The sequence below is a fragment of the Lissotriton helveticus genome, chromosome 12 (assembly GCF_964261635.1).
Source record: "Lissotriton helveticus chromosome 12, aLisHel1.1, whole genome shotgun sequence".
In the NCBI taxonomy this organism is placed as follows: Eukaryota; Metazoa; Chordata; class Amphibia; order Caudata; family Salamandridae; genus Lissotriton; species Lissotriton helveticus.
The window spans coordinates 887,635,433-887,662,495 of NC_136073.1; the positions used below are offsets into that span (position 1 = coordinate 887,635,433).

Here is a 27,063-nt window from a genome sequence, read left to right on the forward strand (position 1 = left end):
TATTCCATCAGTGATAGACACTTAATACCTGAGGATATATCATATTCCGTACATGATATAGACTTAATACCTGAGGGTATATCATATTCCATAAATGATAAAGACTTAATACCTGAGGATATATCATATTCCATCAATGATAAAGATTTAATCTCTGAGGATATATCATATTCCATCAATGATAGTGACCTAATACCTGAGGATATATCATATTCCATCAATGATGGAGACTTAATACCTGAGGATATATCATATTCCATCAATGATAGAGATTTAATTCCTGAGGATATATCATATTCCATCAATAATAAAGACTTTATCATTGATGGAACATGATATATCCTCAGGGATTGAGACGTAATACCTGAGGATTTAACATATTCCATCAATGATAGAGACCTAATACCTGAGGATATATCATATTTCATCAATGATAGAGATTTAATCCATGAGGATATATCATATTCCATCAATGATAGAGACTTAATACTTGAGAATATATCATATTTCATCAATGATAGAGACTTTAGAGACGTAATACCTGAGGATATATATCATATTCAATCAATGATAGAGACTTAATACCTGTAGATATATCATATTCAATCAATGATAGAGACTTAATACTTGAGAATATATTATATTTCATCAATGATAGAGACTTTAGAGACGTAATACCTGAGGATATATATCATATTCAATCAATGATAGAGACTTAATACCTGAGGATATATCATATTCCATCAATGATAGAGACTTAATACTTGAGGATATATCATATTCCATCAATGATAGAGAATTAATCCATGAGGACAAATCATATTCCATCAGTGATAGACACTTAATACCTGAGGATATATCATATTCCGTACATGATATAGACTTAATACCTGAGGGTATATCATATTCCATAAATGATAAAGACTTAATACCTGAGGATATATCATATTCCATCAATGATAAAGATTTAATCTCTGAGGATATATCATATTCCATCAATGATAGTGACCTAATACCTGAGGATATATCATATTCCATCAATGATGGAGACTTAATACCTGAGGATATATCATATTCCATCAATGATAGAGATTTAATTCCTGAGGATATATCATATTCCATCAATAATAAAGACTTTATCATTGATGGAACATGATATATCCTCAGGGATTGAGACGTAATACCTGAGGATTTAACATATTCCATCAATGATAGAGACCTAATACCTGAGGATATATCATATTTCATCAATGATAGAGATTTAATCCATGAGGATATATCATATTCCATCAATGATAGAGACTTAATACCTGAGGATATATCATATTTCATCAATGATAGAGACTTAAGAGACTTAATACCTGAGGATATATATCATATTCAATCAATGATAGAGACTTAATACCTGTAGATATATCATATTCCATCAATGATAGAGACTTAATACTTGAGAATATATCATATTCCATCAATGATAGAGACTTAATACTTGAGGATATATCATATTCCATCAATGATAGATAATTAATCCATGAGGACAAATCATATTCCATCAATGATAGACACTTAATACCTGAGGATATATCATATTCCGTAAATGATATAGACTTAATACCTGAGGGTATATCATATTCCATAAATGATAAAGACTTAATACCTGAGGATATATCATATTCCATCAATGATAAAGATTTAATCTCTGAGGATATATCATATTCCATCAATGATAGTGACCTAATACCTGAGGATATATCATATTCCATCAATTATGGAGACTTAATACCTGAGGATATATCATATTCCATCAATGATTGAGATTTAATTCCTGAGGATATATCATATTCCATCGATGATAAAGACTTTATCATTGATGGAACATGATATATCCTCAGGGATTGAGACGTAATACCTGAGGATTTAACATATTCCATCAATGATAGAGACCTAATACCTGAGGATATATCATATTTCATCAATGATAGAGATTTAATCCATGAGGATATATCATATTCCATCAATGATAGAGACTTAATACCTGAGGATATATCATATTTCATCAATGATAGAGACTTTAGAGACGTAATACCTGAGGATATATATCATATTCAATCAATGATAGAGACTTAATACCTGTAGATATATCATATTCCATCAATGATAGAGACTTAATACTTGAGAATATATCATATTCCATCAATGATAGAGACTTAATACTTGAGGATATATCATATTCCATCAATGATAGAGAATTAATCCATGAGGACAAATCATATTCCATCAATGATAGACACTTAATACCTGAGGATATATCATATTCCGTAAATGATAAAGACTTAATACCTGAGGATATATCATATTCCATCAATGATAAAGATTTAATCTCTGAGGATATATCATATTCGATCAATAATAGTGACCTAATACCTGAGGATAGATCATATTCCATCAATGATGGAGACTTAATACCTGAGGATATATCATGTTCCATCAATGATAGAGACTTAATACCATGAGGTTAAATCTTATTCCATCAATGATAGACATTTACCACATGATGATATATCATGTTCCATCAATGATAGAGACTTAATACTTGACGATATATCATATTCCATGTTGTCATCTGATTTCTACAATTGTAAGTTTGGCATTTGGAAAAAAGCGCCTGCTTCTGCTAATAAACTGTATTTCCTGAACTCTTGCTTTTGTGGTGTTCTTTATTCCCATATAGGGCATGGGGGCATCTTTAGGAGTAACCTGGAGGGGCTCAGGCTGCTAGGAGGTCCATCTCTATCCATCTGTGGAGATCTGGAAACCCTTTTGAGTAAGGGCTTGAGCAACTTTCATTACTGAACTCTTGAGCTTATTGGCTTTTGTTTTGAAACATGGACATAGTTTTCTTCTCACTAGGTAAGATCCCTCTTTTTAGATCTGGTTTGGCAGCTGTAGAAGCCTCAAAGACCTATTGTGAACACTTTACAGAGAGTGGGGTTGGGGTCCAGCCATTGGCTTATTTGACAAAGTCTTAAACCAATGGCTAAAGGGGACTGGCCCAATCACATCTTGGCTCTCACGTCTTGCTATTGACCATTGGGTGTATTATTCCACCTCGTAGAGGAGGCTTCCTTACTACTGTACGAAGGGCCTTGTACAAGCAGCAGCTGCTGGCAGGGACTATATGCTTAGAATGGGGAAGCAATCTTGAAAAATAAAGCCTCCGCACTAAAAGCAACACATTCCTACTGCTGGACAAACATTTTCATGAAGGTTGTTCTAAATAACTAGGTCTCGATTTATAAAATTAGGCAGGGTTTATACAAAGATTTCACCAGCTGTTAATGTTATTTTTAAAACATGTTTGAAAAAACATCTTATTTTTACTTAACCTTTTCGTGCAAAATTGGAGCATCTGTCCAAATATGCCTGCCAAATGCCGTTGCAACTGGCTTACGACAGAGAAGAAGGCTGGGGTTAAAAAACACAGTGTCCTTCTCTTGGTCCAAGGTACAGGCATGGTATCATTTATGCTTTATTTGGGCATCCGTCTTTAATCTGTAAGACATAGATAACTGCTCAGGCATTGTGGCTCTAGCCCCTCCGCTTGATTTCAGTGTCCTGGGTATTTCCTTTGATGATTAGTCTGTTGTTTAGGTCTGGCTTGACAGCACAACCATCACCAGATCTTTCCTGATAAAGGGGCTTTGGCTTGGACTGCATGGTAATCTTCCTTCCTGTACTTTGATTGGGCAGAAGTTGTGTGGTTCCATTGAAAAGGGGAGCTTGTGTTGCACTTCACTCTTTGTTGAAAAGCCTACGCTCAGTGCTTAGGATGACAAGTCAAGGATGTCAGATGTCATAGGTATGACCTGTTCATTATGAAAAGCTATGAGAAAGGCAGATGTCAACACATACTATTCATAGTAAAAAAGTCTAAGGGACATAGGCCTTTCAACACTATTACACTGTGTTGTAGGCAGTTATTCTGTTACATACAATTTCAGAGTAGGCAAGGATCTGTTGTCGATTTCCCACTCTGACAGACCCCGGGTGCACAATATTTGCACCATGATATCCTGGTTAGACCGTCATACATGGTGTTTTATATTATTTTTATGTATATTTGTACTTTTATGACTGCTTGCCTGATAGTTGCCTTGCGGGAAAGCTTATGCTCAATATAGTAGGCCTCAGGCCATTATGGTAACAGGCTTGATTGCTGCATTTGCAAAAGTTAAGACTGGTACCATAGGTCTGACCTGTTCATGGTGAAAATTAACAGAAAGCAATAGGCCTGACCAAGTTACTGTGAAAAGCATGTTATCAGATCCAATAGGCTTTTATCAGTGGATTATCATTACACTGCAATAAAGCATATTGACAGGTATTTAATCACATGAAATCTTACCCATTGCTGCAGCGGGCAAATGTTTTGTCCTGACAAACCTTGGGGGTAGAAGAACGTTACTGCGAGAGCCCTTGCTACCCCCACCTGTGAGGACCTGCACCTTGTTTTGCCAACAGGCATTTTGTAGGTAGGGGGATTTCTATGACCTAATGCCTGGTGGTTGCTTTATGATCAATACTGCAGCCTCAGGTTGTTTGCAGTAACAAGCTGATGAGAACATTTAAAGGTAGCTTTGGATCACTAGGAAGAGGTATGTCACATGCAGTAGGTATGTTTATTATGGAAAGGTAAGCACAGACAGTAGGCTTCACTTTTTTACTGGTAAGTGTGTATGTTAAGATAAATGTTAAAGCCAATAGTCCTTTAAGGATGGATTATTGCACTGTCTTAAAGCCTCTAGACAGGTACTTTTAGACCTAAGTGAAATTTAAATATGCTAGCAAAATGCTGCATTTTGCAACTTTGCATAATTTTTGCCCAGTGGAAACTAGTTGACCCAGAAAGAATCTTGCCTGAGCTGCAGCTTATAACACTATTACATTCTGTACCGACCATGCAGCAATTCACATGGCAAAATCTAATGAATGAAAAATGAGGATGCCTGAAACCTATGCATTTTTTAAATGTGCCCAAGATACTGAATTTAGGAATAGCAGTTATTTCAACGACTCTGAATCTGGGGTTACCTGCACAATCGTGTTCCAGAGGGACTTTTACAAAATGTGTTCGTTCTTGCACACTGGCTTACAATCGGACAAAAATGGCAATAAACAGAACTGATAATAACAAACAAGTTTCTTACCTTTGGCAACGCCTTATCTGCTAGCGACTCTATCTAGCTGCAGACTCCTCCCCCCAGGCATAGGAATAGATACGCAAAACCTTGAGCACTACTTCTGCACGCTGGTAGGTTGTGCTGATCCTTTCACGAGACGGGGCGTGCACTGTGCCTTTATAGGCGGCACCCCAGCGTGCTGACATAATTTCTTTACGTGACCATTTCCACGCCAGAAGCACGTCGCCACGTCAGAAGGCTGTTAGGCCAGTGTGCAGAATCTAAGGAACTTTTTCAGTGGAAAAATCCAATTTGCACAACTGGGTGGTGGGATAGTAGGGTCGATAAGAAATCTGTGGTTAGATAGAGTCTCTACCAGATCAGGCATTACCAAAGGTAAGTACCTCATTCATCTGATAGAGACTTCTAGCCGCAGATTCCTCTCCTTTGAAAAGATACCAAAGCAATACCTTCCCAGAGTGCCTGTCACTATGGACCTAGCTGTCAAGACAGTAGTGTTTAGTAAATGTGTGCAAGGATGCCCAAGTAGCAGCTTGGCAGATGTCCAGGACAGGAACTCCACGAGCTAACACAGTTGCTGCAGCATTGGCACTTCTGGAATAAGCCTGCGAGCACTCAGTTGCTTCTTGGCCGATGCATAGCAGATCTTTATGCCGAGTACAATCCATCTGGAGTTGGTCTGTCTTTCCCCTTCTACGATCCAGTGAACCCAACAAAGAGCTGATGGTCCACCTGGTGTTTCTTTAGTGCATGCAATATAGAATGACAATGTTTATTTTGGGTCCAAGAAGGGGTCTTTCTCTTCCCCCTTGGTGGGGTGAGGTGAAGCAAAGAAGGCTGGCAGCGTAATGCTTTGGCTGACTTGGAAAGGTGTCACCTCCTTTGGCAGAAAAGAGGAATGGGCCAGTAGAAATAGTTTGTCTTGGAAGAAGCTGGTGCATGGGGGATGAACAGAAAAAGCCTGAAGCTCGCTGACCCTGCTGGATTGATGTGAGGGCAACTAAAAAGACTGGCTTGATGGTTAGAAGTCTTAGAAGGCAGCTATGCATGGGTTCAAAAGAGGAACACATCAAACAGATTAAAATGAAATTAAGAACCATTGGGGCAGTACAAAAGGCTTGGGTGCAAATTTGCTGAAGTCCTTCAGAAAATGCATCACAACAGGTGTCTTAAACAGGAAGGGTTGGTGTGGCAACCGCAGGAAAGCTGGGATGGTCGAAAGATATCCCCCAACTGTGCCCAGAGCAAGTTCCTGCCAAACAAAGCACAAACAAAACAGCAACACTTCAGAGAATGGTGCAAAAAGTTGGTCAACATGTTTTTTAGTGCACCGAGCCACAAACATGTCAAAATGAGCGTACACCGTTTTTGGCGATGGGCGCCTGGCTGCCAAGATAACTTCACATATTTGAGAAGGAAAATCGAATACTCTCAGCTGTCCCCATTCAGCCTCCAGAAATGAAGGCAGAGCATGTGTAGTTGCAGGTGTGGGTGTAGGATCCTGCCCTGTTGTTGAGACAGGAGATCGTCCCCGATGAGGGTGCTTGACCGGAGGACCAATGCTAATACTCAGAAGTTTGGGATACCATACTCTCCGAGTCCAATCTGGAGCCACTAGAATGACTTGGGGCCAGCCTGTCCTGATCTTTTTCAGAACTCGGGGCTGAAGAGGTATCCTCCAAAAGGCGTACAGAAGTCCTGAGACCCACTCAAGACGGAATGCATCTCAGAGCGAGAACCACCTTGAAAACTCCAACACGCAGAAGTGCCTACATTGTGTGTTCTTTGCAGTGGCAAATGGATCTAACCAAGTTTCTCCCTAATCATGGTAGAGGCCTTGCGCCACCTCCAGATGGAGACATCATTTGTGATCTGCAAGGCATCGATAGCAGAGTTTGGCAGCCCTGATGTTCAGGGAGTCCACCAGGTGTTGTACGACCTGAAAAATGTCCTACCGTTCCAGCCATGTCCAGCAGCACAGGGCCTCCTGGCAGAGGGTCCATAACCCCACTCCACCTAGTTTTTGCAGTACCACATAGCGGTAGGGTTGTCCATGAGCACCTGAACCAGCCTTCCCCTTAATGGATGGGAGGAAGACTTTCAATGCAAAGCAAATTGCTCTCGAGCTGAGACTGCCGGAGACCAGAGTCCAACCCAGATCAATGCTGTGAGCTCTGGATGGGGAAGGGAGAGGAGTCTGCCTCTGACCCAATAGCGGTTAGTCAGCCACCTCTGCAGATCTTTTGCAGTGCCCTCTGACACCTGGACTAGGCCAGATAAAGTTCCCTGGTGCTGTGCCCATTGGGACTTCAGGTCCCACTGCTGAGCCCGCATATGCCATTGATTGTACTTCACCAGCAGGATGCAAGAGGCCATCCGAACCAGCAGTCCGAGTCATTCTCACCAAAATTCAAGATTGAGGCTAAAACATCGTATCATAGACCGGATATACTGGAGTCGCCGCTCCAGTGGATAGGTACGGGAACTACAGTGTGTCCAGATTGGCTCAGATGTAAGGGAGAGTGAGATGGAGTTAGGTGTGACTTCAGCACATTATAGTAAAGGAGGAGGTCTGCCGTCACCTAGAGGTGCAAAAAGAACAGACGATGAAAGGAATTCTGAACAAATCAAACATTCACCCTCAGTCACCGATCTGGGTTAGATCCATTGTTTTTTGCTCACTATTTCAGTTTGGATACAACCATATGCAAATCGGTTTTGACCCTGCTCCCCATGGGAACACTCCAGCCCGAACTGCCAGGCCAGGTTCTCCCTGGACTGGAAACCAGCATCCTGGAACCGGTTTCAGAGTATCACCTATAATCAGCCTAGGTAGCTTGTATACGTTGGCATAGCGAGCATGGGACCCACATATGGGCATACCCTTCCCATTTAGGGCGACAAATGCAAAAAATACAGATGAAGGACGGCATGCTGAACAAATCAAACATTCACCCCCGTCACAAATCTGGGTTAAACCCATTGGTTATTTTGCTCACCATGCCATTCCAGTTTGGACCCAGCTATATGCAAATCAGTCTTGACCCTGCTTCCCACAGGAACAGTCCAGCCCAAACTGCCAGACCAGGTCCTCACTGGACCAGATACAAGCATCCTGCGACCGGTTTCAGGGTATCAACACTCATCAGCCATGCTAGCTTAAATCCAGTGGCATAGTGAGCACGAGACCCATGTCTGTGCATACTCTTACGACATAGGGTGACAAACGCAAAAAGAACAAATGGAAGGAATGCTGAACACATCATAATCCTAAACAACAATTCAAAAGACGACATTTTCCATGAGTCTTTAAACTCAAACCTCTATGTCCTCCAATGGCCTTGCTCTCCTTAGTATATAGGCATCATCAAGGAAAGGCACTTTCTCTTTTTTTATGAGAAGTGTTATGTTGTCCTCCTCTGATCAAAATGATTGCTTTTGTTCCACTCGTAGTGAATGCAAAGTTTTTACTTGCATTTTCTTAAAGATATCCATACCAACATTACAGTGCTCATGGTTTTAAACAAGCCCCATAACAATTCCAAATATACCACATGAATAAACAATGTATTGCACGCAGATCAGCTACCAGCTATAAAGTGAACAGCTAAATTTAAAAAAAGCTTAAAGAAAGTGACCCTTGATTCCATGATGAATACATGCAAGAGTTAACCGCTTAAAAGATTCCTGTCTACACAGAGTGAAAGTGGTGGACGGAATAGCATAAGGTAGCTCCCAGAGGCGTCCCCCCTACTACTACAACGATCAAGGAAATAGGATCGGATTGAAGTTGGTCCATTTTCTTCTAAACCCGAGGAAAGTTTTTCAACACATCACAGAAACAAGTAGTAAAGAATGAAAGCAACATGAGCAGAGGGATACGTGCTCAGAAATACCTATAACAACGAAACCAGGAAAGACTAAACCTGGAAAATATTAAGCTGTGAACGAGTCCTTGAAGAAGGTGCAGAATAGAAAAAAAGCACCGAAACGCCGACAATTTCGTTCTTGTAACAATTTTTTGTTTTATGAATATGATTATGTAATGTTTATGTTTAAGTACCAAATTAGTGAAGTTTTAAATGTTTTTTAATTATTCCTTGGAAAACCTTTTTTAAATGTGTGAATACAATTGTGTATATGATTTGTACATACCACTACCTAAGATTAAATGTATGAAAATGTTTTAACTAACAAGTATGCCTCATGGTTTTAATGATATCTTTATGGTCCATACATATTGAGTTGTAAATTTGGTAATCAGCGTAACACTGCAAACCATTCCTTTATTGCAAATCATCCCCCAGTTGGGATCTTAAGCATTATTTACTCCCAGGAGAAGGAACCCTCTTTTTGTTAGATTGTTGACCCAATCCTTTTCCTGCCAGAAAGGGTAACTCCCTATACACATTGTTGAATCTACAGGCCACAAAGCTAACATGTCAATCTGGCATGGCCACCATTGCTCATCATACCCTGGAAGAGAGACAGATCTAACTGCTTGGCACTGGAGTCTCTCAGATGTCTGGAATAACAGTCTGCTGTCTGATTCAGTCTCTCCGGAAGGTACTCCGGCATCACCAAGATCTTGTTATGCAGGCAGTATTGCCAGAAGTCCTTTGCCAAGTTCCTTGGAACCCATGCCGCTAATATACAGCACCTCCGACACATTGTCCATCTTCAGTAGAATGGAACAAGACACTCTGGGACATATTAACAATGAAGTGGCGAAGCTTGTCGTTAAGCCTAGAAGGCTAACCACACAATTTGTCACTTTAGAAATGCAGAGCTGCACCATATTTAATAGAATATGGTGCAACCCTGGGTTTCCCCCTGCGCTGTTGCTAACTTTTCTGCCTAGCGCCATCGCAGGCACCCTTACACCATAGTGTAAGGGAGCCTGTGTTGAGGGGAAGATTGTTTATGTGCAAGAAGGTCCCCCTTCCTGCACATAAACAATCTTTAAATCTTTTTAAAAGATTGTTCATGTGTAGGAAGGGGGACCTTCCTGTACATAAACAATTATCAGCGTTTTGCTGTTTCTAGGAGTGCTGCACAACGCAGCACACATGGAAACAGTAAAAACTAGGAGAAATAAAGCATTTCTAAAGCGTTTCTCCTCGTTTCACCTGTTTAAGACCAGGTTTTCCATGGTCTTAATTTAGGCGTTGCCTCCTATTTGTGCTACTCTTGTAAATAGGGGGCAGCGTCAAATTCAATGGGTGTTGTGGTGGAACGCCCACCACAATACCCATTGCCCTCCCCTTTCACACTAAGTGTAGCGTGAAAGGGGGCCCTATTTATAAGGCAGCATTAAGCTATATTAAGTGGCTTAACGCTGCCTTGTAAGTAACGCGTAGCTCTTATCGCCACAATAAACGTCACTACAAGTGAAGTTGTAGTGACGATGGGACTTGTGAATATGCCCCTTTTTTCGGCACCAGACTCCTTACTGCGACGGAACCAGCCAGGAATTTCAAGCAGTTGATATGGAAAGTTTCTTCTTAGTCTGATCAGAGATCTCCTGTGGTAGTATCCCCACAGCAGGCCCACTCATCCTAGTCAGCTTGCATCACATTCTATGTCAAGATGTGGGGTTGTTCCAAATATGGCCTTGCAGTTCCAGGCATGCACGTCCTCCAGCCAACACTCGATCTCCAACCGCGCGCGTCTTGGTTGAGGAAAATCTTGACATAATCTGGTCTGAGATGCATCGCCTTCCGTCAGCCATTTATTTGGGACTTGTATGGGTCCTAAATTGGTGCCAATTGTGGAACAAAGGTAAAGTTTAGGGAAAGAACATGTATGGGTCCAGAAAAAATTGCTTGTGCGGAAGATGCCAGTAGGCCTACGATCCTGCCAAATGTCGTTGTGAAATCTTGCTTTTTTGCAATGTGCTCTGAAGTTTTCTGCGGATCAAGGGCCTTTTCCTCTGTGGTACTCTCAGTGTCTGTTGAACAGAGTCGATGACGAATTCCAGAAAGACTATCCTTTGTGAGGGGTTGACTTTGGATTATTGGATGTTAATGATAAAACTGAGGCCCAGTAGGAGTGAGGATGCAAGTTGGGGTTGGTCCTGGAGTCGAACAGTGTCCTAGTTCATCAGAAGAACGTCGTTGGGGTACACAAGGAGTCTGACCCCTCTTGCTCAAAGCCATTCCATTGCCGGGCACGGTACATTGGTGAAGCACCATGTCGTGGATGAAAGTCCTACAGGAAGGCTACAGTCAGGTACACATCCTTGAGATCTTGTTGCACCAACCAGTTGTACATCTCTGAATAGCTGCATACATTCCATTTTTAAATGATGGAAGACCACCCATTTGTTAAATTCTTTTAGATTTATGACTGGGAGAAACCCCTTGTGATTTTGATCTACCAGAAATAAGGTGCTGAGGAAACCCCTGGAATGGAGAGAAGCTGTGGTTATTGCCCCTTCTCTACAAGGGCACTTACATCTCGATCTATCAACTGATCGGCCTTTTGTGAGAAAGTCAAACTGTAGGAAAGGGCCCCTTTTGACATGGTTAACCCCCCCCCACACATTTTGCCTGGTATCTGATGTAAATTTGACTGACATTGTGCTGGGTTCCTGCTAACCAGGTCCCCCAGCAGCAGTGCTCTTTCCCTAAACTGTACCTTTGTTCCACAATTGGCACCACTTTAGCACCCATATAAGTCCCTAGTACGTGGTACATGTGGTACTTAGGGCATGGGGACTAAAGAGGGTCTCTAAGTGCTGCAGCATGAATTGTGTCACACTAACGAACACCTCACCAAGCTCATGCAAACTGCCATTGCAGCCTGCATGTCTCGGTGCAGAGAAAAGCAGAGTCGACATGGCACACATACCTGTGTGCCACGCCTGCAAAACACTACATGTGGTATAGATAAGTCACCCCTCCAGCAGGCCTTACAGCCCTAAGGCAGGCTGCAATATACCCATATGTGGCCACATCTGAACGCGCTGATGTGTCCCCTTCGAAGATCAATCCTAGACACCACAAGTGCACAGGGAAACCATACCCAGTACACGGGCTGGACACTCATGAGTATGAGTTCCCCCAGCTACATGATGGCTTCACTGTACCCCGAGATACAAAACATCTCTTCTCAAGAAACCCACACTGATGCCAGTGTTGGATGTATTGACAAGTGCACCCAGAGGGCACCTTTTAGGTTCCCCCCTGACAACATACCGACACCTTGTATGTTCACTGACTGGTCTCGACCAGCCAGCCACCCTAGACAAGTTTCTAACCCCCTGAGGTGGGAGCTTACTCTCTTGGAGGTCAGGAACAAAGCCTGCTCTGGGCGGAGGGGTTCACTCCTCCAGGCAGGAACTGCATTCCAGGGCGGGAAACTTCAAAGGCCCTGCTGCCTTTGTTATGCGACTCAAGCCTCTCCAGGTAGTGGAGTTGCCCACCCCTGTCCAGACCCTACTTTTTGGCAGCAAGACCGGCGGGAAAATGAGTTAATTTAGGAGATGTGTCCCACATAAGCCAGCACCACCCCTAAGGGGGCCTCCCTGATGTAGACACCACCATTTCAGATTCCTCAATTTTGTTTTGGATGGAATTAGCCTTCTAGGATCAGGGTTATGCCCACTTCCCACTGGAAGTGGGCATATAGAGGTGTAAAACCCCAAAAGGTAGTCAGACCATTGTCTACTACCTGTCACTCCGGTTAACACCCCTACTTTTAAGTATTTTGGTGGGACCCCTGAGCCCAAGAGCTCAGATTTGAAGGATCAAGAGAAGTAGGGCAAAGAAAAGTTGCTGCCTGTCAAGAACAGCAGAAGAGTTGTGGACTTTTAGCACAAAACCCTGCCTGCTTGTATCTCTACGACAACCACAGAGTGACTCGATCAGCAAGCTGGAGATCTACCACAGCCTTGGGTAGGTTGCCAGTACTTCAAAAATCAACTACATTCTCCCTTGCAGTAGAGCAGCTAATCCACTGTAGTTCACAGGCACCAAAACGCAGAGTCCGGTCCACCGCCTTGCAGCTCCCCTTTCCGAAGACGCCACAAACGACCAGGAGAAGGTACTTGTGCTCTGGAAAGTCAGATCTGCCTCCCCAGCAAGTGTGAAGACACCAGGACCAACCGGAGCCATGCAGCTCCAACCCCTGGGGTACGGGACGCCCTGCACCAATCCGGATTCCCCCTGCACCATGAGTGAGCAGCCATCAAGGGACACCTATATCACTGAGATCCACTTCAGTGGACCACCTGTCCTGATTTTGCCCCTGCTAGTGGTTTGTTCCTAACTGCGAGAAGCATCTTTGCGCGGATTTATTCTTTGAGGGGGTGTCATTTATTGCCCCTGCGAGTACAACAAATGCTTTGCACTACCCTCTGATATGCCTAACTGCGCGCCACACTTCCACATAAGACAGCGTTAGTGTTAACTACTTTAGCTTCTCTATGCCAATAGGAGATCCTCTGGACTCTCTACACAGTGACTTCTTTTTAGTGCACTGTATAGAGACCAAGCTTCCTACAGTAATGAACGGGCCATTTGGCGAGGGGCGCCACAGAACTAAGTGGAACCCCGCCACAGTTTGGAGTTCCTATGCAGCTCCCGTTAGGGCCCCCATTTGTGCATGAAAAAATACAGCCTGCCCTCCACCCTTGCGGAGGAAGAAATGGCGCTACTTACCGTTAGTTCCTCCTTGCGCATTGGAAACATCCCAGAAGGCAACTTTGTCGCCGCTACCTCATCCGGGACCATGGGAGGAGAAGAATTCCTACCGAATCTCTTCTGGTCCTGTCACTGCATAGATCGCTTCATTTGCAGTTCAGTACTGTGTTGTACAAATGGCTGGGCAAGTGTCCCCTGCCTCTCCCAGCCCCTCCAAAAAAACTTCTGACCAAATACTTTGCACCTTAGTAGTTGCGTTTTTCAAGTGAGGAACACAGTCACGAACTTGGAGAGTTCTTTGATGAAGGGGTCTTCGAAAAGCCCACCCTCCATCACCAAACCTGCCACCTCTCCCCGTCATCATCGGGGCTAATCAGAGGACTTTCAGTCTTCCGACTCCCTTGGGCATCCACCCGGCGCTTTAAGGCGGCTCGGCATAGCCTTTCAAAAGCATCAGGAGGTGGAGAGTTTTGCTGAACCCTAGAGGTGGTATTTTTGCCACTGGAGATCCTCAGGCGTTCCCTTGGGCCCCCAGGGGTGGATGGGGGTGGGCCCCTATCCTCCCTACCATATGGTAGTATGTTGGATTTGGCATCCAGCAGCAGCACTTGCCTATTAATGGTTTCAAATGGCTCTGAAAGAAGCAAGGAAAACTACGAGCTCCTCATTGAAAGGGAGCAGTACTGCTCTTTGGAATTTGCCATAGTCCTGCAGAGTTATGTCTTTCTACTAGCAGAGGGGCCAGTGTGTGTTAGCCAAGACTTGATGAGGGAAGCATATATCCAGTAAGATAAAGTAGGCTCTCACGGAGAGGATTACGGAGATTGGGAACTCTACGGACTCTAGAGCCACCAAATGGAGTATGCTGTGTAAAAAAAACCTGAGGCGGGCAACGCATGCTTGAAGGCAATTAGCCGAACCTGCTGTCGTGATTCTTAGGCAGAGGAGCAGGCTAACTGGACACGCGGGCCACCTGTAGAGAGCTTGAGTGCCCTCTAAAGGCACCGAATAGTCACCACACCAATCCAGGGAACTCAATGGCTTACCCCGGACCCACTGCACCCGGCAGCTGCAGAAGCGGGCTGATCCTGACCGTGGACGCCCCCGCTGCCTGAATAACCGCGGCAAGCGGTGAAACCTCCGTTTCTGTGGGCGAGAGGGGTCAAAGGTTCCAGCGCTGCGGACTTTGTGAGGCGCCCTAGAAAGAAGAAACAAGCATTGGCTTAGCCAATGGGTCTCGCTTTTGGGACCTTATAAGTATTTAGTTATGAAGCACAATATCCTTGGTGCAGCAACACCAACCGTTGCATGGCTAAACACTTATAAGGTCCCAAAAGCGAGACCTATTAGCTATGCCAATGCTTGTTTAATCTTGTGGTGGCACGGACGCTCTGCTACCGGGGAAGACAGTGCCTTTTAATGTACCTATGTGCACTTTTGCCCTGAAATCTGCTGTTGCACTATATTGGGGGAACTGTGCTGGAAATAGTCTTTATATCTGCTTTATGCTGTTTTTAACGACACGACTCGCGCTTTGGTTACCACGCTGAGTTGGTCCTATAGTTGGTGCAGGGAAACCAATCGGGCTGTTGGTGGGAGGAGCCGGTTAGAGCTCCTGACCCATTTTAACCTGACAGCAGCACAGATGCGCAGCTGGTGTGCTGCTGACGCGCCCAAGGTGAACCCAAGGCAAGCCTGTCTGCGCTCATCCGCGGTCGGTCTTCGGCCTGCACCAGGCCCCTGGTCAAATCTTATCATACACGAGAGAGGCGCTACTTCAACTTAATATGAGAGGTAAGGTTCCTTAATGTGACCATTTTATTTTCAATTTGGTTGATACTCAATATGTTTGTGTGAACTGTCACTATGCCTGCTCTCTGGGCCTTGTGAAAGACAGGTCAAACCGAGAACGGGGCGCTTCCCCCTGAGACCTCTACTGATTTCAACCACTAAATTAAACTGGACCTTGCTGAATACTAGATCGACAATCAAGCATAAATATGAACTCTTTGATTATCTAGACACGTACACTCCCAATGGCTCTTTTTTAACAGAAACTTGGGCTGACAAGTTCTCTGACCCATATGTAGTGACTGCTCTCCCTACTGGCTATGCAATTTTTAGATTGGACCGAGAGGGTAAACAAGATGGGGACTGGCAATAATCTAGAGGGACAACCTGGAAATTAGGTGCGAACCTCTGGTCATGGTCGGTAGTGAGGTTCTTGCATTTAATTGCAAACTAAACCATAATGGCATGTTTTATGGCTTACTGATCTACCGACCACCTGGCTCCCACGCAAGTTTCTTAGAATCCCTCAGTGATTTCTGTGAAACCAGTATACATTACGTTTGTTATACAATTCTAGGAGATTTTAGTTTTCACCTAGATGATGAGGCCAATAAAGACTCAAGGACACTTATTGATAACATGTCCAACTTTGATTTAAAGTTGTTAGTCAACTCCCTTACTCACACTGTGGGTCATACCCTTTATGTAGTATTTTCCAGTCATACCGATTTACATATTGAGGACAATTTCCCAGACACTTGGTCGGATCACAGGGTTGTAAAATGTTGTATCCTCATTCCTTTGGTTAAGTCGATAGGGCCTGGAATAAAGTGTATAAAAATTAATTGGCTGAGATTTTAGTATCTTCCCCACTGACAGTAACCGGTGACTTGAATGAAACTGTGGCCAATTTCTTCACTTAGATTAGGGAGGCAGCTAATAAAGTGTCTCCCCTCAAAGCAATTGAAAGTCATAGAATACGCGCTACAGCGGGATGGTATTCCCAAAAGTTGGGGGAACTAAAACAAGCTGTTGAAAACAGAAAAAATCTGGAGGGGTAGTTTCTTTCCGGGAGAGAAGACTAAATACAAGTGTCTCATCCTAGATTACAAATTGGAGATTATAGCTGGAAATATTTTTTTACTGCTAAAATCAAAGTGGCTAAATCCCTCCAGGGAGCTTTTTAGAACTGCCCACCTGCTTTTTTGACCCCCCTAATGCTAACACCATAGTTCCAAAGCATAATCTATGCGACAACACAGCCAAATGTTTCAAAAACAAAGTTGCGGTGGTCTACAGGGACTTTAAGGTAGGCCAAAGTGATAACTCCACATTCTCTGAAATTACCTTCATGGATAACAACCACCTAGCTTTCTGTAATGTCCCACTACTTACAACTAAAAAAGTGGTGGAGTTCATAAAGATGGCCAAGTCATGGGCTCCAACAGATCCTTGCCCCGCGAAAATCTTTCAGGAATTAGCGGGTACATTAGCATCGCCCCTTACAGCATTTGCTGAATAAATGCTGAGAGCTTTCCCTTAGAATGGAAACAAGTGGCCATAAAGTCCCTTTCATGAAAGACCACGATTTAGTTGACGTGATCCGCACACAATGGGGCAAGTGTCTTTATGCATGACAGCCACATTAGGCCAAAGCCCCGGGCTACGAGATATTAGCATGTGAACAGAACTGCATCCTAGGGAGGGGTCGGGGAGGGAGTGCGAGGGGGGTGCGCTAATTTATACACATCACACTCTGTCCCGACAGTTATACACACCCTCGTCCGCCTCATTGACCCTTTCAAGGAGGCGTTTTGCCCCAACATCATTTATTAGGTAAAAGCAGTGGGGTGCACACTTTCATCAACACCCACGATCTACCCTCATTAAATCTTAGCATAAGTTTAGAATATGGTCACAAACTTGGAAAGAGACGGTGACTTTAAATGTCACTTTTTTAAAACCAAGCCAGACCTCTGTTCAGCTCTCACAAACAACGTTTCAACACACCCACCTAATTCAATTAAAAAAAAACTTGATTATTTCATTTAGTCTATGCGCACTTTTTTTCTGCTGTGAATAACTGTGGTAATACTTAACCTGCCAACAAAAATGTAGTAGCTTTGGTTAATTCATAGCTTTCCTGCATCCTAATGTAATTAACTTGAGTCTGGAACTTACCTTAAAAAAGGGCAAAAAAAGACAAACTCTGTCTTGAATCATACCCGAACTTCATAATTACCAATTTACATTGATGGCAGGGTCATGCTTGGAGATTGACCTTCTGTGGTGGCATTGTGTGAGGGCAGCGTGCATGACACCTCAGCACATCGCCCCGGGCTTCAATTGTATTCGTTTGTGCGATAATCTGCTCATGTTCTTCTGCAGCGTGTGCTGTGTACTTTGGCTGCTCTGGCGATGCTGCACTTGGATTCTTAATTTATGACAGCGAGGCTCCCAGTTGATTCCTGAGCTCAGGAGTGAAATAATCTGAAGCAACATGGGGATTTAATGTGTTCTTTGTTGGGAAATAACCGGACGCCATTGTTCTGCTTCCTGTGCATCCTGCCACCTAGTTTACATGCTGGGTCACTTTTTAACACGGCTCTGCCCTATTCGCGAAGAAGATATGACAATAAAGGACTTGTAAGCGGGCCGCCTATGTCCTGCAGTTCCCCCGAGGCACAAGCAGGCATCCACTTCTGTCATTACAGCTGATTGGAGCAAAAAGTCAGAAGTGGATGCCTGCTTGTGCCCCGGGGGGACTGATACAAAAAACCAAGTACATGCGCCTCGCGCTGGCAGCAGGGGGAGGGAGAGAGGAGGGGGCCTGCGCGATTCCCTTGCTGGAGCAAGCCAGCGCTCGCTCCCGCAAGGGAATAGCTCAAACGTGCACGCGTTGCATTCAAAGCAATGCAACGCGTGCACGTTTTTGCCTCAAAAAGGGAACCGACGGCTAGAGGTCTTTCTCCAATGCAGCGCATGTGCGCTGCGTAGGCGAGACCTAAAAAGGGGGGGAAAGGGGAAGAAGAGGAGGCTGCGCCAGAGAGTGACCCCTCAAGCTCAACAGCACACACACATTAACACTGACGTCTTTGCCCCCAGACTACAAATAAGCTGTCACACATTCAGTAATCACCGCAGTAAAGTAAATAGACAATCAGAAAGGAAAGGCACTTATCTGGCTGCTGAGCATCGAAGAAAGAGGAACTGCCTTTCCCTGATGTCTATATACTAGGGAGAGCAAGGCCATTGGTGGACATCTACGTTTGAGTTTAAAAGACTCTTGGGTAATGTAGTGTTTTCAATTGTTGTTCATGATTCTGTTGGCTGTTGAGCTCAAACAAAGGAAAAAGGAATGCATAATCTGAGCCTCCGGTCCTTGCATAGAATCACTTTTAATTATGAAATGTATAGCCAGACCTATTCGTTTTTCCAAAGCTTGCTCTTAAAACGCAATCTACAAGTTGCGGCACTGTGCAATGGTCGTTCCCAATGGAGGACAGTAAGGGTCAGACTAGAACAGTACAGAAATGGACATGAGCAACACAGTGCAAAGACGAGGTCCTCCTGGCAGCTGTACCTCTGCAGTTTATGGTTCACAGACACATTAAAGACCTCTCACTGGACACCCAGCCAGAATATGCACACAACACCTTATGACAGTCACATTATAATAAGTCAAATTTATTCAGTCTGCTCAACTTCAAATGTCAAGACATTAATATTTTTCAAGTATAACATATTCAGCCCTTCGTTTTTGAACATACCCCAACGTGTCATAATGTGGCTTCTGCATTTAAAAATATATATAGATTTATTTTGATATGTGTATACAGAATTCCTTTTCAGGCTCTTGGATGTACAAAGCTCTATCATCAACATCAAAAGGAAAATAAGACCCATACATGATGGATCAGACGCGCATGTGGAATTCTTCAAGTGGACCCAAACACTTTCCCAGTAGAGTGCTGATGGCAACAGGGAAAGGAATCTCAAGGGGAAAGAGTTGCCTTCAAATTTGGCACAGAGTTACAGTTTCTTATTCCAAGTTGATGGTCGAAGGAGTCTCTTCATAGATGCTGCTGGCCTTGGAGCTAAACTGCCATCGAGCCACCGCCGCGGCCATTGGTCGACACATTTCCTGACACTGTCGCAGAAAGGACAAACATGGAGCATGCTGTACGATATCTGAACCATCCTGTCTCTCGAGAGGTGCCTTCCTAATTTAGCCCTTGGTCTGCAGGAATACCATGCTCCTGTGAGCCTCACTTCTTCACATATTGGACAAGAAATGAAACGGGGACAAAATCCTTGGATAAGTTCCCACAGTCGGTAATGCTAACACCATAAGAAAACTCTTCCGGAGGGCCTGTGCCCCCTCATGTAAGCTCCATGCCCATTGGACTAAGCGGCTAATTCCCTAGCGACTGGCTGAAAGTTCTGACTGTAGCCCTCAGAATATGAAGCTCATTTAAGCCCTGATATCAGAGCCTTGGAGCCCATTCAAAGAACTGCAGAGCAAGACTTCTGCTGCTCGGACCCTTCTGTTGGACCCGGTTGCACCTTGTGTTGCTGCCAAGAAGCCTGAAGGCTACTTGGGAAAGTAGGAACTCACTTCGCCTGCAGTGAGTTGTAGGAATCACTCACTGTGTCATCCACACGGTGCAGCAGTGCACGTGTGGACCTTTGGGGTCTAACAGAGTCGGTGACTCTGACAGGTATTAGTTGTTTCCCAACTCCCGTTGGCCAGGTACAGGAAACACACCAGAGGTCATCTGTACTGTTTTGATCCAACTACTTACTGTTGGTAAGTAACAATAGTGGTAACTTGTGAAGACCAGGATTGGGTGTATTTTTTCCCTTTTTTCGGTGCTCTTCCCTGTCCGACATCGGCCTTCACAATAACTGGGTGAGATACAATCGACTACACTCATCGAAGCACAAGTGTGATGTTCAGTCCAGTGCAGATAATATACTTAGCAGCGTCCTGACCATCTTGGATAGTATGAACCAAATTGGTACAAAATTCCTCAGACACTGCCTGCAGGATCTCGCCAACAATGTCCTATAAGGCGGTACACAGACATAATATCGACTCCAAAATATCGTTTGGACATAATATCGACTCCAAAATATCGTTTGGAGAAAATATCGACAGGACAGAATATCGACAGCCAAAATATCGTTTTTAAGGTAAGTGAAGTAATATCGTTTTTAAGGTAAGTGAAGTAATATCGTTTTTATTTTTAGGGTTCAGGGTCAGTTTTGGGTTTTTGGGTAAAGGGGTATTTTTAGGGTTCAGGGTTAGTTTTGGGTTTTTGGGTAAAGGGGTATTTTTAGGGTTCAGGGTCAGTTTTGGGTTTTTGGGTAAAGGGGTATTTTTAGGGTTCAGGGTCAGTTTTCAGTTTTTGGGCAAAGGGGTATTTTTAGGGTTCAAGGTCAGTTTTCAGTTTTTGGGTAAAGGGGTATTTTTAGGGTTCAGGGTCAGTTTTCAGTTTTGGGGTAAAGGGGTATTTTTAGGGTTCAGGGTCAGTTTTCAGTGTTTGGGTAAAGGGGTATTTTTAGGGTTCAGGGTCAGTTTTCAGTTTTTGGGTAAAGGGGTATTTTTAGGGTTCAGGGTCAGTTTTCAGTTTTTGGGTATTATTTTATTATATTTTATTACTATATATATATGTTTAATAAATATGAAATAAAAAAATATTTATTTAACTTTCATTAATTATTTAATTATTATAAGTTAATTTAAGTAATTTTAAGTATATTTTAGTAATTAATTATTAATATTAATTTAATTTAACACTGTTTTTTAGTAAATACGATATTTTTTACAACTATATTTTTGTAAACGATATTTTTAACTCGATATTTTTGTACTTACCTGTTTGTAGATAGAAACTCGATATTTTGACTGTCGATATTTTCTCAACGATATTTTTGATGGTCGATATTCTTTCAGTCGATATTCTTTCAGTGATCCCTATAAGGCGTGCGTGTAGCTCCCCAGCAAGCTTCTGGCATTGACTGAACAGAGGGTTAAGCTGGCCGAGGAAAACATCCACTTCCCAAAAATATCAAGTCATTTCGACTGTCGGGAGGACCCATGGGGAAAGAGTTGGGTTGCACACTACTAGTGGAAACCTGAACCACCATACTCTCTGGTTAAGGGTGCTGCGTGACAAAATCGGGGTCAAATGGTGCCGGCATGGGGTGTGTGGCACCTTGCCTGTTCATTGACGGACAGGACTGGGCTTAGACCATGTGCCCATGAGGGTGTCTGTAGGGCCTCATATAATAAAAGTAAAAGTTCTGATGGTTTGCCCAGGTTGTAAAACTTTGGAAGAACATTAGTTTTAGCCACCACAGTGGGTAACTGTAAATCTACAACCTCTGCCACGTGTCTCATTACCATGATAAAGGCGGCATTTCTTCTGTCACTGGTCCAGTGGGAAAACACAACCCACTGTCCAGAGAAATGTCCAACCCACAGGCATCTTATGAACCCCGAAATACATTGTCATCTCACAATGTTAGGGGAAAAACTGCTCTTCATCACTGTTATCACCTCGAAGGTAGGTTGGCTCTTGTCAGAGTCCAAACCAATACGTTGTAGGAGCCCTTGGGAAGCGATGAGATTTAGGCGTGGTTTTGTCTGATTCTGAATGGACTAGAGCCATGTGGGTTGGTACGGTTCCAAGATATGACTGGGGCCAAGATGGATTCAGCTTAGAGTCCAAAAGGATGATAGAAACGGATTCGTCCTCTGGCAACAGCGTCAAAGTTGCAGGGAGCGACGTGGATCTTGGTGCCGGATTGGAAATCAGCTCAGAAATTAGAGCAGAACCCAAGGCGGGTCGTAGAGGTGCAGCTGGCTCTAAGGGCAGACCCACCATTGGTATCTTATCTGGGGGCTTCTGTTTGGCCTCGACTTACAGAAAGACTTGGAGCTTGATAATAAAATGTCACTAGAATGTCCTTGAGGAAGAGAAAGGGTCAGTGTCCTTGGCGAACCATAGATACACAAATTTACAAGACTGAGCACTAAAGAAGTGGATTAGTTTGATGAGAGAAAAGACACATTCTTTTCAAAAAAAGAGAGGAAGAGTGGACCCTTGTGATGCTGCACACTCCAGACTTCCCAGGAAGAGTCGATAAGGGGACAGAGACACAGCTTGCATTATGCACCTCAAAGAGGTGATGCTCGAAGGCAGAACCGCTGATCCCATTGTCAAACAGTATGGAGATCAGTATAAAGTGATATACGGCATTGGATGCCTAGTCAAGTCTAACAAATCTTGGCGCTCAACACAGTCACAATCTTTCTACACAGGCAATCCACTGCTTAATGAGGACAACCTCTGCTCTGTGATATCCCAAGATAATAGTCTCAAGTGGACTCAAACAAATTGCCTGAGAAATAGCAGCTTTTTAAATCAGTTTGGTAAGACGAAGGAGAACAGATACTGGCCAACAGCTTGCCAGATTGGCGGGTGCGCTTCGGATTTGTTTTCACTACTGGACTCACCGCTGTTCTTCCCACCAGTTAGGTCCACTTCCTTCCACAAGGGAGGGGTTGATGCTCTCCCTCAAAGGCTCACCTTCCCTAGGGTTGGGACAAATCTGATACATTATTCCTGGTGCCACAGGATTCTGTGACCCTGAAGTCTGCTCATAAACTTTGCCTACTCATAAACTGGATTGAAGACAGATATTTTCAGCATTACACTTTCTTGGTTTTTCAAAAGCTCATCAGAGTCTTGTGGTTAGGGCAGTGTCATCCCTCTTTCAATTCTATGTCCTTTACTATCTTTGAACCATAATTTTACATTGATGTACATAGCAAACGCATGTTATTTTTGCATGTTGCAATGTAAGTGCTGCTTCCTTTCTAATAATCGCTTCTTTATTCTTGCTTTACTAATTTTCCCACAATGCTCTGCATGGTCATTGTATATAAAGCCAGATAGAAATACTCATCCCAAGTTCCCTTATTGCAAATTCAGCTCTATTCTTGATCAGCAGTAAAACGTTTCACCTGTTTCTGTCAGCATGCTCCCATGATCTTTCCACTGCCTTTGGGTGCTGCATTAACGTCACGGTCTGACCACTAGTTACAGAAGTCAAACCTTCAGCTCCTGGACCTCCGCGGCGAAGCTTAAATCTAAGGTGGAACCAGGGCCCTTTAAACAAGATGCTCTCATACTGCCCAGATGTTTTTATTCACATTCACTCTGCCCAGCAGCCTCTCCACTTGTCCCAGGACCACCACTCACACCAAGCAATGGACTTCACTTTGCTTGCAGCATCCCGGCTAACCAAGTGTATGGTCCCCCACACACACCTCTGCCATGCATCTCACTCCTGCCCTGCTATTCTAGAACTGGACCCATAGAGCTCTACTAACACATCTCAATCCTACCCTGCAGTACCCCTTGCTATTTCAGTACTGCAATACACAGTGTCCGACCAATGCACATGAATCTGGCTCTGCAGCACCCCCTGCGCCCGACTTCCTACTCCGCTCTGTTACTACAACTTAGTGCTTGCATCCAGTACCCCACCCACCCATGTTCAATACTGGGACGTGCCTATCGGTCTGCGAATGCAATTCCCTCCTGCAATCGAGGAATGCGGCTATCCTTCTGCTGGGTCTCGCTCACAGCTCTCCTCATGCACAACCTCTGCTACTCAAGCACTGGGACCACAACCGAGCTCAGCCAGTGAATCTCAGCATCTCCTGCCCTTGAAACACTGGCATCATACACAGCTCTGCACAGACACCTCAAAAGGGTAAGTACTGTTGTGCCAATCCCCAGCACCCACCCAGCCCTAGAGGTGACTCTCTCCTGTGCCACCCAGTCCTGGAGGAATCAGAGTCGGATTCACCGCCTATCGCTTTAGGTATCCATCGTTAAAATGTTTAACACCTTGGAATCCTCACCTCACTTAAAATCCCCCAGTTCAAACATGGAAGTGTCTGTCATTCTTTCCCAATCCCCTGCATCCATCTGCCCCTTGTGACGACAGTGCTTGAGCTTCCGCAATACAGGCGGTCATTAAGGAAAAGGTTCTCCTCTCCGTGCCAGTCTTTGGTCCACTCGTTTCACCCAACTTAATCTCACAGAGTAAAAAGAAAACAAAACTTTCATCCATACCACCTTGGTGGCTAGCAATGGACTCTTAGTGCAATATCACTTCTCCTTCACGGGTCAGTGTTTCTTCTCGGTATTTGTGTTCCCCTAGTTCTATGCGGTTCTTTTTTTGTGGTATAGTGATTCACGCTTCTAGATTAAAAGGTCCCATTCACTATCTTCTCCTGCTCCTTCCACGTGCATCTCCATCGACATTGTCCCGTTACAGTCTAGATATCCTGTAAGCGCCAACACAATCTACATTCGAGTCATTCTCTTGCTGCATCTTGCGCAGAACTTCCATTTCAGGTTGCAGACCATCGCGAAGCCCAAGCTCGTCCTCTGGAAAATACCTCCTTTTCAACCCCCCCTGCACCACCTGCAAGCAATGTTTATTCAAACACCGGAAAGTCTTTACATTACCCCGGCTAAAGAGTAGACGCTTCATGTTGACTGAAAACTCCAATATCCTTCATTGAACCGGATGCAGTATAGGGCACCGTCGTAGTTGGAGGCAATGCAAGGCAAATATAAATCCTATAAACACAGAAAAGTCTAAAAGGTGTAAATGCACATACGAATCTCACAAAGAAGACATTTCATTTCAAATCCAGCACCTTAGAGAACTTGTAGAGCCTTCTGGACATCAGCAAATCTCTTAAACGTCGATGTATCTTCAATGAGGCATCGCCGTGTGCGCTGCCTTCAGGGGTATCTAATATAGAAGACCACTTAAACATCTGACTCACTGTCCTAGCACCTTCTGTGAGGTTTAATCACACTAGATCCAAAGAATGTAAATCCTCATTCCCTCAATTTGGACCCCGAAGGACCTGCGCGTTAGTGCAGCACAATCTTGCTCTTGAAAGTGCTAGATGCTGGCTGTGCTGTCCGCTGACGACCACAGTCCTGGCTGCTCAGAAACCGCAGCCTGAAAGACACCGTAGAACCCATGCTGGTCATTCTCCACAGAGGAGCAAGGTCTGTGTTTTGATTGAATTTGGTGGTGGCCACCTTCCACTGTGTGCTAGTCGTGCCCGCCCTCGGTCAGGGGCATGTGGCGGATGGTGTGGAAGATCCAGTCCATCTTGGTGGTCCAGCCACCGTGGTGGGCATCGTTCATCTGCTTGGTGAAGTACTCCAGGGCCTCCTGCTCAGTCTTGTCCAGAGCCAGTGTCTTGCGTAGGTAGGCAATGTCATCAAAGGACTGCAGCTCCGGCATGCCGGATCCCAGCATCATGGAGAAGAGGTTGATGAAGAGGTTAGCGTGCTGGCGGATTGCCAGGTAGGCCTTGTAACACATCTCCTGAAACCTGGGACAAGGGATAAAGGCAAGGTAGTGTAAACACGTGCAAATGATTCACATGCAACATCAAAAACAAAACAACAGAAGCTAATTGGTGTGCTTTAAGAGTTCCCACTACAAAACAACACAGCTGTTATGATAGGCAGTCTTCGCGTGACCTGCTCTGTTACCATCCCTTGATGTTCATGGCTTCTAACTCCCGCTAGGACCAATGGGCAGGCTTCTCAAGCCATCTTCAGAACATTAAAGGGACCATCTCGTGACTAATGATACATCTCAAAATCCCAGTTAACGTTATCAAATGAACAATGGCACAGGGTCAGACTGATTTGCATATGGTCATGTCTGAACTGGGGTGGCGGAGTGAGCTAAAGAACGGTGATGAATTAAACCCAGATCAGTTGACTGGGGGTGAGTGCTTGCATTGTTCAACACTCCGTACATCATACCCTTTGGTTTTGCTTTGTTCGCCCTAAGTTGGCAGGGTATGCCCAAACGTGGGTCCCTTGCTCACTCTACCATTGGATTCAAGATAGCCTGGCTGATGAGGATTATGAATCCAAAACCGGTCCCAGGATGCTTATTTCCGGTCCAGGGAAGACATGGCTTGGCAGTTCGGGCTGATTGTTTCCATGAGGCACAGGGTCAGACTGATTTGCATATGGCCATGTCTGAACTGGGGTGGCGGAGTGAGCTATAGAATGATGATGGATTAAACCCAGATCAGTTGACTGGGGGTGAGTGCTTGCAATGTTCAACACTCCGTCCATCATCCCCTTTGGTTTTGCTTTGTTATCAAATGAAGCAACACATTAGAATGTCTATAGTTTGAGATTGTTAAAAAAACAAGACTGGGTAAGAGAAAGGGCCCTGCCTCAGTGGGGTGTGCAGAAGCCTGTGACAGGGTTTACCAAAAGGGCCATGATGCCTTTTATGAAATCCTCAAATAAGTCACCATTCGATGTTCACAAATCACCACGGCTCATTGC

At 44.1% G+C, this 27,063-nt stretch overlaps 1 protein-coding gene across 3 annotated transcripts in view; it reads right to left on the reverse strand.

The window, feature by feature from the left end:
* Positions 1-21,444: 21,444 nt before the first annotated feature.
* LOC144799602 (phosphatidylinositol 4,5-bisphosphate 3-kinase catalytic subunit alpha isoform-like) overlaps positions 21,445-27,063 on the reverse strand; it is a 308,439-nt gene continuing 302,820 nt past the window's right edge. For all 3 annotated transcript variants that reach the window (XM_078671001.1, XM_078670999.1, XM_078671000.1), the window contains one exon: positions 21,445-26,081. In XM_078671001.1, the coding sequence (XP_078527127.1) occupies positions 25,796-26,081 (286 nt within the window). In that variant the 3' untranslated portion in view covers positions 21,445-25,795. The remainder of the gene's footprint in view (positions 26,082-27,063) is intronic.